Source organism: Octopus bimaculoides, chromosome 1 (genome assembly GCF_046866305.1).
Source record: "Octopus bimaculoides isolate indiv1 chromosome 1, ASM4686630v1, whole genome shotgun sequence".
Lineage (NCBI taxonomy): Eukaryota > Metazoa > Mollusca > Cephalopoda > Octopoda > Octopodidae > Octopus > Octopus bimaculoides.
In genome coordinates, this window is record NC_142928.1 from 129611151 (window position 1) to 129629558 (window position 18408).

Genomic DNA, 18408 nt, shown 5'->3' on the forward strand with positions numbered 1-18408 from the left:
ATATATATATATATGGATATATATATACATACGTATGAATCATGGAGTCATGTACTTATGTATGTGTATTGATTATTGATACGTATTGATATTGTTACAGCCATCAGGTTCGGGTGCAATGTAGTCTGTAGTAAGTGAATAGTTACATACAATCATTTTAACCCCAAAAGTTAATAAATCAATAATACCAATAATACATATCTATCTATCTATCTATCTATTTATTTATCTATCTATCTATCTATCTATCTATCTATCTATCTATCTATCTATCTATATATATATATATATATATATATATATATATATATATATATATATATATATATATATATATATACATGTATGTATATATATATGTGTGTGTGTGTGTGTGTGTGTGAGTTGGGAATGTTCACTGGCTGAATGTTCACCTTGAATCTAGGTTAGAAACTGGCTCTTTCTCTATTTGCAAGAAATTTTGAAATAAAACTGAACAATGACATACATACATACATACATACATGTGTTTATGTGTAAGCAAACCTCTTTTTTGTAGAAATGGGAATATAGTTGATTAAACTGACCGTACATACGCTATTAATGTCGAACGAATGAAAGGTAACAATGAACCTGACTGACCGTAAAATAGTGAGTACTAAAGTAGGTTCAATAAAGCATCTTGTTCGACATTCCTACGTAATTCATCTAGTTATTGCAAAGACTACATAGTAACTCGTTGATGTTTCAGTCCTGAAGGTAACGATACATGATCTTATTTACTGAATTAGAAACAATTCAGAGAAAACTGTTTTCTTAATAATAGTGTTGTATGATACGCTCAATCGAAATTATGTCAAATAGGAATTGATAGTGGTGCAGTAGTAATACACAGTTCCTTCAGTCATCTCTATATTCTTCAATTTTCTAAACCACTCGTACATTTATTTATTTATTTATTTATTTATTTATTTATTTATTCGTTGATTTATTTATTTTTGTTATTTATTTATTTTGCAGTTTTCGAGAAGTCATGTGAAAGAAGCAGAAGAAACAGTTGGTCGAATTGTAGTGATTGTGTGTGACGGAGCTCAAGGATCGTGCGGTCGGCTGCTGGGGATCAGTGATGAATGCATACAACATTCTTGTAACACGTACGGCGCTATTGCTAGTCTGGAGAGAAACTGTGAGAGACAGGAGGTAAATGAAATTATTGATGTTGTGCTTTTTATGGCCCTTTCATGACATACACAACGACACAGAAAATGAGTACAGCATGTGTCTTTTCTTTCAAACATTCAATTCTGGAGAGAATTTTTTTATGAAATGCAATTCTGCATGAAAAAACATTAGTATAATATTTACAAATTAGAAATTCAAAAATAAATAAAGAAAAAGAAAATATATAGATATATATACGCAAAGCTAGAACATCTCAATGCTACATATATATATATATATATATATACCTGAAATTTTGTAGAGATGCGCCACATTTGGAATAAATGATGCAAATTCTCCGCTATACCTTCAAACATTTAATTTTGGAGAGAATCCCTTGATGATGATGATGATGATGATGATGATGTGTGTGTGTGTGTGTGTGTGTGTGTGTGTGTGTGTGTGTGTGTGTGTGTGTGTGTGTGTGTGCGTGCGTGTGTTTAGGAACATCTCCATGTTTATACTGTGTAACTTTGATGTTTTGCATTTTGCATTGAAACACAAAATCACGCCTCTTTCAATTTCATGTTTTTTCATTAGAGAACATTATTATAACACTTACAAACTAGAAAAACACGCAAAGCTCAGAACATCTCAATGCCATACACATGCACGTGAATATTTACAGAGATGAACATTAAGTTTCCGATATTTCAGTTATATTTAGAATACAAAATGTACTGTCTCTGCTTTTCTTTCAAACTTTCAATTTTGAAGAGAATCTTTTGATGAAATGTAGTTCCATTGCTTTGGTGTATTGCGGATTTGTAAAAGGGAAAATTTTTGAATTTTCCGTCGCTACATATTCCCAGAATCTTACTAAATGGAATCTTGCGTAATTCCTCTCGTCAGATATGTTGCTTGTGGTTTCTTGCACGTTGGCAGCGGGAATTATTTGTTTCGCCAATGTAATTTTCTTTGCAAAAGTCCCCCAAAAACAACTGTTTTATTTAAATGAACAAGCTGTCTGTACATTCACAAAATTTTACTTCACAAGTTCGAAAAACGAACGAAAGCGCTAATAATAAAGAAGAAATAAACAGATTTTTTTCCAAAATTCTGTCGACTTTTTTCTCAAAATTCTATTTCTCTACATCACACCTAACACTCTACACATATGTGTATATATATATATATTCCCGAGCGTTAAACTACTACGTCCTTTTGTTGTTTACACCACCTGTTCTCGTCTGTTGTTTTTTTCGTAAATTCTCCCATATATATATATATATATATATATATATATATATATATATATATATATATACATATATATATACATACATATATATATATATATATATATATGTATATATATACATACATACATATATATGTATATGTATATGCGTGTGTCTGTATATATATATATATATATATATATATATATAAAGAGAGAGAGAGAGAGAGAGAGAGAGAGAGAGAGAGAGAGAGAGAGAGAGAGAGATTTGTAATTTTTGGTTTTGTTTCTATTATTCAGTTTCCAATGGCAGAAAAGAGAATCCACCAATTAATATTTGATCTCACTTCCTACGGAGTTGATTCTCTTGATGAGACCTACACTCCCGGTTTCAGTTTAAAACTCTTCGGCAGTAATAGGCACCGTTACATGACTCTTGTGATACCGAAATGTGAGTCCAAGTGTGTGAAAGCTTTGCGCGTTATACTGGATCGTTCGGTAAGTAGTCACCATATATTCCCATGTACATTGATGTTGTCACAACCGACTCAATAATTTACACACACACACACAAAAAAAAAGAAAATGCAGACCTGGACATTCCTTTTTTTTTTTTTCAGGCTACTGACATGAACATTTTCCTTTAGATATTTTAGGATCATTTGTATGTTAGATACTTCGTGTAAAGAACCTAGTAGAGTAGAAATAGTTTTTATAAACCAAAGGGCTCCCCTAAAATAAGGATGATAACTTTGCACCATCAGAGACAGCACATTATAAAAGGAAATCATTGGGGATGATAGCAAACTGCCTTATCAGTTGGAAGAGTGATTTGAAAGCAGATATTACATCGTCACGTTATACGTACATACTTGGCAGAATCGTTAGCACGCCGAGCAATTTGCTTGACAGAATGTCGTCCTTTACGATCTGAGTTCAAATTCCGTCGAGATCGACTTTACCTATAGGTGCAGGACTGGCTGTGTGGTAAGTAGCTTGCTTACCAACCACATGGTTCCGAGTTCAGTCCCACTGCGTGGCACCTTGGGCAAGTGTCTTCTACTATAGCCTCGGGCCGACCAAAGCCTTGTGAGTGGATTTGGTGGACGGAAGATGAAGGAGGCCTGTCGTGTATGTGTGTGTGTGTGTGTGTGTGTGTGTGTGTGTCTGTGTCTGTGTTTGTCCCTCCAACATCGCTTGACAACCGATGCTGGTGTATTTACGACCCCGTAACTTAGCGGTTCGGCAAAAGCAACCGATAGAATAAGTACTAGGCTTCCAAAGAATAAGTCCTGGGGTCGATTTGCTCGACTAAAGGCGGTGCTCCAGCATGGCCGCAATCAAATGACTGAAATAAGTAAAAGTAAAAGAATGAAAGATTATATATATATATATATACATATATATATATATATATATATATATATATATATATATATATATATATATATATATATATATATATATATATATATAAGGGTGAAAAATTGAATATTAATTAGATTAATACCAATTTAAAACGAGTGGCCTAACAAATTGAAAAATCTGAAGATTCAGAAAAATTATATTATATGAAAAAGAAAAGAAAAAGAATAACGTCACTGGCAGTTCTAATCAGTTTAATTTCTTATTTTTTAATTATATAAATTTTAGTTCATAGATCTAGTAAGTTCTTTGTTAACATGTGTGTGGAGATTTTTAAAAAAAATCCTTGTCAGCTTTTTGGGAGACAAGGGAGACTACCTCCCAACTTCACCCCCAATCAAGTATCCTGTGTTGACCATCCACTACTTTCACTCCCACACTGATTAACAAACCCCAACCCAAATCCCATACATACAAAATCACAAAGCCCCAAATCCTCAGATCTGTTTGACAACGAATATGAGAAGGTTCTCCCAAAAAATTAACGAGAAATTTTGCGGGTGGAAATCTCCACGCCCAAATTAACAAAGAACTTACTAGATCAATGAACTAAAATTTATATTATCAAAAAATTTAAAAAATAAGTAATTAAACTGATTAGAACTACCAGTGAAGTCATTCTTTTTCTTTTTTCAAATATACCTAACTGTATCAAGGGTCTCACACATTTTCCAACATATATATATATATATATATATATATATATATATATATATATATATATATATATATATATATACATACATGCATACACCCTCAGGACGGACTTTCGCACTGTCTCTGTTAAACAAATTTGCTTACAAGTCTTTTGTCAGGCTGAGACTACTGTTTTCCAAGGTCCAACGGGACTTAGCCCTTCACGGTACACCGGCAATACTTAATGCCTGAATGTTATACTCCTTAATTCTTAAGACATTTAGGGGGTCATGCCTTTTCTTACATTACTTAACATGCTCACAGAGCTTGCACAGAAGATCAAGTGACAGATGTACAATAATACTCATAATCCTGTATCTGGTTGCGACTCAATACTACCTAGTTAATAAGCTCATGGCATTTTATTTCAAACATGACGAATATTCAATTACAAATCTGCGTCTCGCAATGAAGTTCGGATTAATAGTTATTCTACATTCCTCAGTTCAGTTAGATATTGAAAATTACTACCAGATTTGCTGGAAATGTTTCTCGTGATTGACTCATGTTTAGTCAAGTAGAATATTCATTTCTATTCAATGTAATGTCTTGAAACTGTTCCTTATAAACGTTTATTATTTTGCGTTCATTTAATAAACACAACCCGGAAACGAAAAAGAAAAATCTAATCATCGACTTCAGTTTCATTCAAACTCGCCGTTCTGTCGACATAAAATTAGCTTGCATCATCATAAAAATCATTCTTGGGTTACAAAGAAGTAACCTAATTTGCATATCGGTTTTAGGTTCATATTTGTTCGACATGATTATAACATAGTACGAACATTCAGTATACCTTGTGTAGGCACTGACGTAGCTGTTTGGTTAAAACGTCTGCTTCGCAACCGCATGGTTTCTGGTTCAGTTTCACTGTGCTTTAGACTACCGTAGCCTCGACCCGACAAATGTCTTGCGTGTAAGTGAATTTATTCAAGTATGATTATTCGGGAGCCCATCGTATAAGTACGTATGTGTGTGTGTGAGCGAGCGAGGGAGAGAGAGAGTCACAAGTGAATATGCATGTGTGTGTATGTGTATGTCTGTCATGTGTGGACGTGTGTGCGTGAGCGCGTGTTCGTGTGTGCGTATGTTGTGTTTTAAATATGCAAATCAAATATACCTTGGTATAGTTTTTAAATATATTTTTATATGTTTATCGGTAAATTGTATCAAATACATCCTGCAATTTTCTATCCTCATTGAAAATTTATTCCAGATGATGAGAAATATCTTCACAAAGTGTTTTAACACATTCCGGTTCGAAAATGAGACTAAACTTGCAGAATCTGAAGCACTGAAAAACATGAAATTTAGTCCAAGGCTTTTCGAAATAAAAATGTTCCAACGGCAGGAGAACGTGGCATATTTTTCTGACCCAGATATTTTTATTTTGGCTGAAGGTGACGCTGCTATGTGTTATAATTTCAGTACAGGTGAGATTTTATTTGCTAATATTTTTGACTTTTTGTTTTGTTTTCTTTTTCCGTTTTTTTTTTTTTTTTTTTTTTTTTTTTTGCTTTGTATGGTCCAGGTATGGTTATGTGGTTAAGACGTCTTCTTCACAACTACGTGTTTACTGGTTTGATGCCACTCCGCATTATGTTATCAGTGGAATTTAGTAGTCAGATAATTTAGAAAAAATTTCATACCGGTGTAAATTTTCTACCCTTATTATTTTCACAGTAAAATTTTCGTAGCTTCGAAGCCTTTCTGGAACGCAGTTTTAATTTCTTATTACTATTTGCTGCCGAATGTAACCGCTTGCGCGGTGGATTTGAAAGTTATAATGTATAGCACGTGTATTTTTGGTGCTATTTTCTGCATAAATATGCATTAATTTTAGGTCCCTCCACTGAAGAAGTACGCATGGCAAATAAATTTATTTTGCACATTGATACAGAAACTCGAGTCTGAAAGTAACTACAAACATTTTTTTTAATTCCCTTTGAAAGTACTCTTATTCGTGGTTTGGGTTTTAACTGCCCTTTCTAGCATGTAAGATGTCCTGTTAAAGGTCACCTCTTTCGTGTATACATACGTAAACTGTTTGTGCACTATTATATATATATATATATATATATATATATTTTTATATATATATATATATTATACCCAGGCCTATTCCCCCATTTTTAGGAGGGGTAGCCTAGCCACAGCAAGACGCACACCAGGCATTCCATTCATTTTCCAGCTCAAAGAGGCGAGCCCCGTTCTATGCTTGAGTGAAGGTATGGAACGCAACCCCCAATATCAGTAGCGGGGCCCGACAGCATATGTTGTAAACCAATGTGTATATACTCATAGCCTTACAGTACTCTTTGCTTGTAGTGTAATTTGACACCATCCTTCTAGGCATGGTTCGTTCCTCGGTGTGAAATAATTTTTTTTTCTATGAGTTTTTTCGAGTGCATTCAACGTATCTGATCTCCAAACCCGCCGCAAGCCATTTTTTTTCCAGAAAAGAAGGTGGAGACCTCGGAGATTCCCACCAACGGAGTTTTGTTTCGCGGGTTTTGTTCTTTTCCACGTTATTTCGCACACTTTCAACGAATGTGACATCGAAATCACGCGTAAATGGCTCCTTTCCTCAGAAAAGGTAAGATTTGACTGCTATTTCTACTACCACGTGACAGCTATTTGCGATGAAGGACCCGCCGATATGTCACTGTGAAATAATTTTTTGACCATTCCCCCTTTCTTTTCCGGAAAAAAGTGGCTTGCAGAAGGTTTAGAGATTAGATACGTTGAATGCACTCGAAAGAACCTGTGGGGAAAAAATATTTGACACCGAGGTACGAACGGTACAGCGGTTTTTGTTTGACCCTTCAGCCTTTCTAACATTTTGCTTATGTGTTGGTGTGCACAAATACACCGGTATAGAAGATTGTAAACAATGAAAGTAGTTGTAATAATCTTTTTGGTACCAGACATCGTTACAACGGTAAACGGTAGACAGAATGGTACAGATGTGACGTTGTCGTCTCCGTCGTCGTCTCCGTCGTCGTCTCCGTCGTCGTCGTATAAAATGTCCTTTACAATCTCGTACGTAACGAACGCGCAAATACACACGCACACACACAGATACATACACACTCACATACAAAATGTAAGATCGTCATCGTCGTCGTGGTATAAAATGTTCGTGACTATAAAAATGTTCGTTACTATAGAAAGATTATTTTCGAGAAAATGTTACATTGTTTCAATCCAAATGAAAATAAAAATTACATGTTGACACTAGCGGGGTGTAATACTATTACCTTGTAAAATTTGATTTGATTTGATGGAGCCGTTTGAGAATGCGTAGGAAACGGACAGATAGACAAAGGGTTTTATATAGAGAGCTAAGAATATTTATACACGCATACACATATATATATGTATGTATATGTGTATATATATATATATATATATATGTATATATATATATATATATATATATAGGTGTGTGTATATATATATGTTTGACAATGCATAGGGAACAGACAGACAGAGAATTTTATATGTATAGAGATAAGTATATATAAGTATATATATACATATATATGTGTGGGTGTGTGTATGTATGTATATATATGTGTATATATATGCATAAATAACTATGCATATACATCTGTTTATATATATATATATGCATAAGTATGCATATATATATATATGTTTATTTATATATATATATATATATATATATATATAGGAAACTAAAAAATAATGTTTTTTAATTTTTCTATTATTTCTCCTAGTGCGGCTAACACAACCCCACCATTTACTGACTTATATATGTGTGTGTGTGTGTTTGTGTGTGTGTGTGTGTGTGTGTGCGTGTGTGTGTGCGTGTATATATGTATGTATATATATATATATGTATGTATATATATGTATATGTATATATATATGTATGTGTATATATATATATATGTATATGTATATATGTATATATATGTATGTATGTATGTATATATGTACATATATATGCATGTATGTATGAATGTTTGTATGAGCGTACATGTATGTATATCTCTGCATTGTGTATGTGTGTGTACGTATGTGTGAATGAGGGTGGGTGAGTGTGTGTGCCTGTAGGGATAAACAGATAAATATATCTAATGTTGGGATGAAGATGCATTATAAACATTTCTACATAGAAAGTACATTTAATCTTCTAAAGAAAACTGGCTGATAATTATAAATCAACAAACCTATTTCAGCTGCCACGTAAACTTTTGTTGTAAGCCATAATTATTATCATTTATCATTATTGTTGTCATCGTTATTTGATTTTATAGCTGAATGGCGTGTTTTGAAACTGCTTGTGGTTTTCTATATCTTTTATCTTTTACTTGTTTCAGTCATTAGATTGCGGCCATGCTGGGGCACCGCTTTGAAGAATTTGTAGTTGAATGAATCGACTCCAGTGCTTACTTTTTCAAGCCTAGTACTTATTCTATCGGCCTCTTTTTGCCCGATTGCAAAGTTATGGGGGACGTAAACACACCAACACCAGTTGTCAAGCGGTGGTGGAGGAAAAACACAGACACAAAGACGCGCACACACACACACACAAACACACACGTATATATATATATATATATATATATATATATATATATATATATATATATATATATATATGTATACGACTGGCTTCATTCAGTTTCCGTCTACCAAATCCACTCACAAGGTTTTGGTAGGCACGAGGCTTTAGTAGAAGATGCTTGACCAAGGTGGCATGCAGTGGGACCGAACCTGGGTCCGTGTAGTTGCGAAGCAAACTTCTTACCACAGAGCGACTCATATTTTTTCTCTCATTAGATGGGATACTTGTTTCGCCCCCCACTCCACGTCTTTTTCATAGTTGCTAGCATGGCTGAGCAATTACAATGTCTGCTGCCCAATGCAATGGGTCCACGTTTATTCCCGTTGCGCAGCATATTAGATAAGTAACTCGTATTGTAGTTCTGGAGCCCCCAATACCGTGCATATATATATATATATATATATATATATATATATATATATATATATATATATATATATATATGAAAGAAGGTTTGAAAATGCACTTATTTTAAAGATATTTATTTACTTAACCGGTTTCACTTTTTTAGAAAAAGATTATCAAAAGTCTTTCAGAATAATAAAAAATGCTAAAAAACAGTTTGAATATTAAAATGCATATATACATTCTTTGATGATAATGAGAGGAATATATTTAAAGTATAAAGCTTTGTATGAACTTTGTAGTGTTACATACTGATTATCACACATTCTCTGATAATAAGATGAAAATGTTTAAAACAGTGCAAGTATGAAAATACATATATGGAAATATACATATTCTTTGATAATCGCAAAAATGAGGAGGAACTGACCTGGCTTTTTTCTCTCTTGTGTGTATTGAGGGAATGTTTTGCTGTCTTAAGACATATTTTGTTGTTGTTGGCACTCCGTCGCTTACGACGTCGAGGGTTCCAGTTGATCCGATCAACGGAACAGCCTGCTCGTGAAATTAACGTGCAAATGGCTGAGCACTCCACAGACACGTGTACCCTTAACGTAGTTCTCGGGGATATTCAGCGTGACACAGTGTGACAAAGCTGATCCTTTGAATTACAGGCACAACAGAAACAGGAAGTAAGAGTGAGATAAAGTTGTGGTGAAAGAGTACAGCAGGGTTCGCCACCATCCCCTGCCGGAGCCTCGTGGAGCTTTAGGTGTTTTCGCTCAATAAACACTCACAACGCCCGATCTGGGAATCGAAATCGCGATCCTATGACCGCGAGTCCGCTGCTCTAACCACTGGGCCATTGCGCCTCCACTGGCAGCAGTAATAAAATGGTTGGTAACGAAAAAATCCATTTTACGATGATCCAGTCATCTGAGACCCGGGTTCGATTCTGGTACATGGCATCTTGAACCATTGTTTTAACCATAGCCTCGGATCTGGTTAAGCCTTGTGGGTGAAACTGAACATATGTCAATTGTACAGAAGTAATCGGGCAGACAATATCTTTAATTCAAAGGGTTCTGCCTGAAGATTACGTCAGTGATACAAATGTTTGTGGGATACTCAGTCACTTTCTTTACATGCTAATTCAATGAGCAAACAGTTGAGTTGATCGAACAACTGGAATACTCATCATCCAATCCGACAGAGATCCATTCCCTTTTCATTATAAAACCATGAGCACCACATACTCTTTATATCCAGTGGCAGAGTACCAAAGAGACGGTTTCTACTCTGCATGAAATAGCAGCCAAACCTTCCTTAAATTATTCCTTAATGTCTTTCAATCAAAAATAAACATGTCAGCAAGGAAGCTTCTACGTGGTCGTCCAACCTGCTAGAAATAAAGACTAAATTCCCTTAAGTTTCATCCTATTATCCTAGGAAAGGATATGTTGGAAAATGCGGTCTCAGAATCTGTTCTGCACATAGGAATACTTTTGATCAACAATAACAACAATAACAACAACAAAAGTGTTCATTGGATAGTGCTAATGTATACAGTGCATGAAACAGTCAGATTAGCCATGGTTGATATGATTTTAATTATAAGTCTTCTTGCTTAGAAACGACTTAGAGTTAAACAATAACAACAGCACTAATAAAATTCAACATTCTTGCTTACATGACGGAAATTAAACTATTCGTCTACAGCAGAATAGACAAGTATTCAAAACTTTACACAACAAGCATAATTAAGATTCTCGAAGTGTACACACGTAACTGTGTGTACGTGTTTTTAGTTTTGTATTTCTTTGTGTTTTTTTCTTTTAATCATTTTCAAAGAGGGATATAGCAGACGGTTCGCCTGGAATTTATTCAGGAATTCTTTGTTGTTTTAATGTCTAATTTAGCAATATATTTAGCAAGGTGATACATCTTAATTACACATACACATAATACATACGTATATATATATATATGTATACACACGCATACATTCACACACACACACACACACACACACACACACACACACACACACACACACACACACACACACACACACACACACACAAATATATATATATATATATATATATATATATACACGCAGGGATTGAGAAAGAAAGAAAACAGAAAGAAAGGCGGCAAGAAAAAGTTATAAATATACATATACACATGCGCATACACAGAGTCTGAAAGAGCAGGTGGTCATATAGCTATGGTACAGTACAATCAGACAGGATGGCTGTGGTTTGTATTTCGTCCCTAGTGTTGTGTTTTGTTGGTAGCCATGATATTTATTTCTTAACGGCTGAATTAACATGATATCACAAATGTCGTAGAAATAAAACATTATTTCATTTTAATAAGTATATAGATAAACGGATTTATAACAATAAATATCTAGTCTTGATGGGAAATTTTTCTTACGGCAATGAGGTTAACACCCGATCTGTTTATTGCAGCCGTTAGCGGAAATACTTTGTAGTTCAGAAAAATGCAGATTGTTCACAATAATCTATTCAAAATAAATTGAATTAAATTATAAAGTAATAACTTAGATTTAAATAATATTTACATAAATTTGAATATTAACTTCTTTGAGAACAGTCATAAACATCACATGATCACTTCTGCTTCCCATAGAAGTATTATATATTGTGCTCCAGAAAGAGATCAAATTAAGAATATCTTTACTAAATAGCAGAAGTTTGACAGGTTACGAGTATGTTACTTTTTTCTTGGACTAACCTTGGAGAAAGACAAAGCTGACTCTGACGTAGTTCAAAGACACTTAGTCGTCATTTCCATGACTAGCTAGAGCCAAACGAGCCAAATTTTTATTAAGTCACATCCTAACGTTTTAAGGAAAAGAAGAATACGGTTGGCATTGAAGTTACATTTGATAGATACACTGTCTGAATAAAAGACAGAAAGGTCGCGATTGGAATGTCTATTTCATCATAGGACAGCACGTTCAGAGATGACGTAAGGCTAAACAACAACTAAAACTGAACCACCTTGTTATGTAAAAAAAAAAAATAATAAATACAACGTAAAACTCAAAACTGCTTGATTTCAATTGCATATTTATGCTGCGTTAATTTTTCGAGCTACATCAAGCAAGCTGTCCGAGAAAATGACAATAAATTCTATTCTACTGAATCGATAGAATACTTGCAATTAATTAGTTTGGTATTGTGAATCCTTCATAGGCCGATGAAGTCGCCCACGTGTTAATGGATGACTATGCACGTCGGTTATCACACTCTGCTCGTCAACAAAACCAATAATTGGTTTTCTATAATAGAGCAGTCTACTGAGACGACAGGTAATGTGAGGCTGAACCAAATCGGTCTGTTGTGTTTTCCTGACAATTAAGTCAACTCGGGTATTCTGCCCAGAAATACTACAGGTAATCGATTTAAGCATATTTGATCTGACGACCTATGAACAGGTAATTCATTTCTAGACAAAAATCCATTATTTTGTCTCTATAATTATTTATTTTCAGCGCCGATGAGAACACTGCGTTTCTCCGATTATTTTTAATAGATGATTCAGTAATTGCATGCTAGAAACGGCAGACAAATCTTTCTCAAATTACATCCAATTGTCCTGGATAGGTAAATGACCCATTGGATACTAGAGCCCTACATAATTTAAAAGGATGCAATGGTCACAACTGGAACACCCTTGATCGTAGGTCTTCTCGATGAGAATTCACTTTAACCCCTTATTATAAGAAAGGTATTGTGGCCTAAAAAATGTAATATGTTTAAAATGGAAGTTTTGGCTGCGAGATATTTGAACCACAGACTCTTCTCAGAGACAGACTTCATTTAATTTCTTAATAAACAGCGCTTGAGAACGATGTAGTTAGGAAGATTGTTAGTCGAGTGCAGTTAAATCATAAGTTGTTGGCTGTGGATTTCGTTAATTTCTATTGAAATAATATTTAATAGATATCATTAATCCAAAGCTAAGTGTTAGGTTTCTCTCTTAAACTGTTGAAAAAATATATTTAATGATCATACGTAATGAATTGAATCTACTAGACGAATAAAATGAAATGAAATAATTCACGTTAGGAAGGAATTTTCTAACTGACGTACGCAAAAAATCCTCCGTTAATTAAAATTACCCTCTTAGCCGAAGGAAGAAAAAGAACTAGGACTAAAGGTTAGTGACTTTTAAAGAAAAGGCGAAGTAATTTCAATAAATTAAGAACTAATCTCACAAAATGTTATAATGCTTAAGAAAACACTTTATATTCTTTACCAGATGACAGTTCACAAATATGAAATTAAGAACGCGTTTCTGTCTCATTACACTTAATTTGGGAAGAATACACAAACTAAAGCGGTTTGAGTAGACGATAAATTTTTGTTTCCTACAGTGTCAACTAGCCTAGATTATCATTGTAAGATATTTTTCCGTGTGAGAATTACTAGATTATTAGATTGCGGATGGATTAGTACCAAATGCTTTGCAGAGCCCTCTCCAATTTGTGAAGTTCTATATGCCACGTATGTTAAACTTGAGCTTCTACAACTTTGAATAGAATTTCAAAGGGCAATTTTGGTAAAGAAAAATTGTAGGACAGACGGCGCTAGACCACCTACAATCAATTATTATTTTTGTGGTTGTTTAACTCAAGATAGTTCATGATTGAACATACCTATGAACAAAGACATCCATACAATTAAAAGTCTTTGAATGCAGCTTAAGGGGAAATTTAACCGCTACTTCTAGCCGGTGGAGGTGCCAATGTTGATATACCTCGTTGTCATCCGGTAACTTTAGTCGGTGGTAATATAAAGCCGGTGACTCTTGAAAATCAAAAGCCATTCTAGTACAGTACAAGAAACTGAGGGAAGCTACAACGCGTTGGTTATAGCATACTAGCAAATAATATTTCTCTGGGAATTCAGTCTTGAATGTTTTTCAGAGTGGTAATACTCTCATATGAAGTTATCATAATGTATATACACTGCTAAAGATAGAGAAATTGAAGAAGTGAAGCTACATAAGTGTTAATTTACATTTACACATATATTGTTGGGTAGCTGCTTTTAGTGGAAGTTTTCACACCGTCAAGTATGTAAAGATGTAAGGCTTTGTGATAAGAAAGTAGTTGAACCTTCAATTTATATATGTACATAATTATCCTGGAAATTAATCTGTACCAAAATTCATACGTGTTATTTTTTTGTCAAGTGTGTGTTGTTTCTTGTATAATCCATAGAAAGAAATCACATAGTTATTGAAATGATACCCAATCTTATATGTTTTTAAGAAAATAGGTAATAATTTTATCAATGTCTAAATAGAAATTACGTTACTTTGAATAAGTGAACATAACGATGCTTTTCATAGCCGGTGCTGACTCATTTCTAAAAGGAAAAAGAAATCCAGAATAAGTTAAACCGAACGAATCAGTATAGTGATTAGATTAATTCACCACGTTTCTTTAACAATAGGTAAGTTCTACTTAATTGGTGACATGCCAGGTGAGAGAGTGAATGGCAGCTGATGCTTTTGCGATGCGTATTTATGGAGAATAATATAATTTTCTTGTGCCAGGTAAGACAGACAATGGCAATTTGCTGCATTGTTAATCTTTTATGCCCATTCTAGTAAATTTTTGATATTTTTTTTTTTATTCATGAAGCAAGTAAAAGTTATAATCTTTTCGAGATTTCTTGACATCTCTCAAAACTTTTTACATTGAAGTTTGTTCATGTCTTTCTTATCCTGACGTTATCCTGACTAACAAAGGTTAGTAACATTATTCAGTAGTCAGTTCTATGTCTCTGTCGTTGTGGGATTTTCCTTGCTTCTTGCAACTAGGTTGTTGACCCAAGGATCATGAATTTATAGGAAAGTTTAAAGTATTTTTAGAGATATAACATCAAAAATTGTATATAATTTTTCTTTTTATTTCGTAAACACAAACATGTAGATAGGATCTTGTGAAAATAACGAATAATTACACATCACACAATTTGTAAATACTCTTAAAAGAAGACAGAATTCAAATATTTTAGATGCTACTGTATTTAATGCAAAATTTACATAAATATGTTTGTGAAAAGTTATACCGATATGGAAACTATATATAGATATTTATATGCTTTCGTGTTAGTAGGATAATTCGTTATAGATGCAAGTTTGTGTAAGTCGATAGATGGCCATCGTAAAAAGAAAAATCAGATAAACATATGTATATTTAATTTGGTAGAAATGATTCTGCTGAAGTCAGCGTCTAGCTAGCAGAGTGATAATTAAATGAAATAGAGAAATTACAGCACATGTATAGTAGTTGCCTAATGAAAATTTGAAGTAGCGAGCGAGACGGATTTGTTTGATGCTAAGTGAATGCGCTATAAGAAAACAAAAAGATATTTATCTTGCTTAATAGAGTTAAAAAATGGCTAGAATAACATGCATGATAACTATGAACCTAAAATGATCGTGTGATGTTGTTAATCTAGTCAATAGACTACGTGTCGAAAGTAACATTTCTGGTTATTCAAAAGAAAAATACACGGGTTAAGGTGAAACTAAAATGTCATCTGCATGCCACCGAGGGCGACTTTCATCCTCTCGGAGTCGATAAAATAGGTACCAGTTGAGCACTGTGGTCGATGTAATCGACTTACTTCTTCTCCAAACTTGCTGGTCTTGTACCGAAATTTGAAACCAATATTTCGTAGTTTTCAGTAAGATGATTCAGTCTATTCGCTCTATGCTGAGGAATAGCTGTCCGTCTAAAGGTGGTTAACGTGTTATAAACTAAATTCCTAATCAATGAAATATAAAGCTTTGTGAAGTCAGGAGTCTGTTACTGGTTATTAGAATTCATCTAATATGGAAAACCTTGTAAATTTGTTTTATTTACAACCTACATGCTGTTGTTGGGAGAGTCTCCATCAATATTGACAACCTGCGTTGTCCTTTTTAACTAGCCTAATACATACTCTATCTACACGCGATCGTGATGAGCCGGCGCGGTTTGTAAGTTGCTGCATTTGGTTTATGTTGAAAATTCTGTCGGTACCTATCAGTAACTGTTTCATTCATTGCTATAAGGACAGTATATAAGAAAATATTACACGAGCAAATTACAAAACCACGATGGGAAACAGGCATGATATAAAGTATGGGAGACAGGCATGACATAAAGTATGGGAGACAGGCATGACATAAACGACAATAAAAATACTATACAAAATTTTTAAATGGTCACAATGTAGGGACAACCACATTGGACTGTGAGTGAATTTCACAAATGAAGAATTACTCCGAGCACTAATTGTCCTCTTCTCGCTCAGAGAACAAACATTCTACTAGACACACTCACTATTCTCACTTTAACAATGATTTTTTCGTGTGTGTGTGTGTGTGTGTGTGTGTTTCACATTTTCTGTTGACTAATTGGATTATTATTTATTTTCTTTTGCAGGAATGGATGTAAATATAGGTTTGAAAAACCTTGTAACGCTTCCAAACTTTTTGGAAATGGTTAGCTGGGCAGAAACGGAAAATCATATAACATCCGTCTTAACGTACAAGACACGTCATACAGAAAAAGTGTGCCGAAACTTTGTCAGATGTGGATTACGAGAGTATATGTTTTCTTAAGGATTTCGGTTAAATTAATATATATATATATATATATATATATATATATATATATATACACACATGTATGTACGTACGTGCGTATGTATGTATGTATGTATGTATGCATGTATGTATATATATATGTATATATATTCTGTATATGTGTATGTAGAAACAAATCTAATTATGAGATTAAAAACATACCCAATGGGTCACAGAAAATTTATTTGTGCTGGCAGAAATGGGGTGTGCATCTGTGTTTATGTCTCAGTGTCTGAGAGAGAATGACTTTGGTCAGCTCGATGTTTTGGGCTACATTCGAGCAATTCTTTCTTTGGTGCTTCTTCAATTTTTTGTTATATATATAAATATATAGAGAGAAATGATATATTTTTACACTTAAAATAAATTATTACAAATGAATAATTTATTTTCTTTCTCAAATCCCTTGACATTTGAAAACGTATTATTTCTCAAATATTTATTCGTAAACACACACACTTGCATCCACATACACACATTTACATTTGCGTAATTTTAATGCTGCTGAATGTCAGTATTCGTAGCTTTTTTGGTCTCTATTTTAAACTGGTTGTTCGCATATGTGTTTGCGTGTGGGAAACTAGGAATGAGAAATTAAATGAGAAAATGTAAATATGAAAATAAATAAATGATTAAATTTACATAGCATTTCATCATCTTTGGAAACCATCGTGTTTTCCTCCGTCCTTTGGAACTTTACGAAATCATATTTTAAATTTAAACATATAAAATTACCAAAATAACAAAATCCACATAAAAGAAAACATAACAAAGAATAAACTTTAAAAATATCTATAGACGCTTAGAGATAAAACATTTGGAAATACTACAAATTTTTTTTTTAATGTGTGTGTGTGTGTGCGCGCGCGCGTATGAGCACATATATATGTGTGTGTATATATATATAGAAACATATATGTGTATGTGTGTGTATGTATTTATGTATATATGTATGTGTGTCTGCGTATATATATATATATATATATATATGAAACTATCGTGTTAATATTTATTATATCATTATTATATCAATGTGTATCAAGCTAAATTACCGTATCGAAGAAATTGTTGGATCAAACAGAAAGCAACTGGTATTAAACAACCAACGCATGAAATTATATCAAACATATCAAAAAAAACATTAGTCTTTCCCTCTTGTTCTTTGGAAGAGGAGATAAGACATGGCATATATGCTCACAAGAGCTTGGTTTATCTTTTTTTATTTTGTTCGGGTTTTCATAACTATAAGTTCGAGAATGCATTTTGATACCACTTCTTTTGT

General features: G+C 33.6%; 1 protein-coding gene across 3 annotated transcripts in view; it reads left to right on the forward strand.

The window, feature by feature from the left end:
- The window catches only part of LOC106870828 (uncharacterized), a 283514-nt gene that overhangs the window by 223263 nt on the left and 41843 nt on the right, over positions 1 to 18408 (forward strand). For 2 of the 3 annotated variants that reach the window (XM_014917052.3, XM_052970301.2), the window contains 4 exons: positions 1000 to 1179; positions 2681 to 2878; positions 5718 to 5934; positions 16924 to 17767. In XM_014917052.3, coding sequence (XP_014772538.1) covers positions 1000 to 1179; positions 2681 to 2878; positions 5718 to 5934; positions 16924 to 17102 — 774 coding nt within the window. In that variant the 3' untranslated portion in view covers positions 17103 to 17767. Of the gene's footprint in view, positions 1 to 999; positions 1180 to 2680; positions 2879 to 5717; positions 5935 to 16923; positions 17768 to 18408 lie in introns of those variants that run through there. The other variant, XM_052970300.2, reaches the window with a different exon arrangement.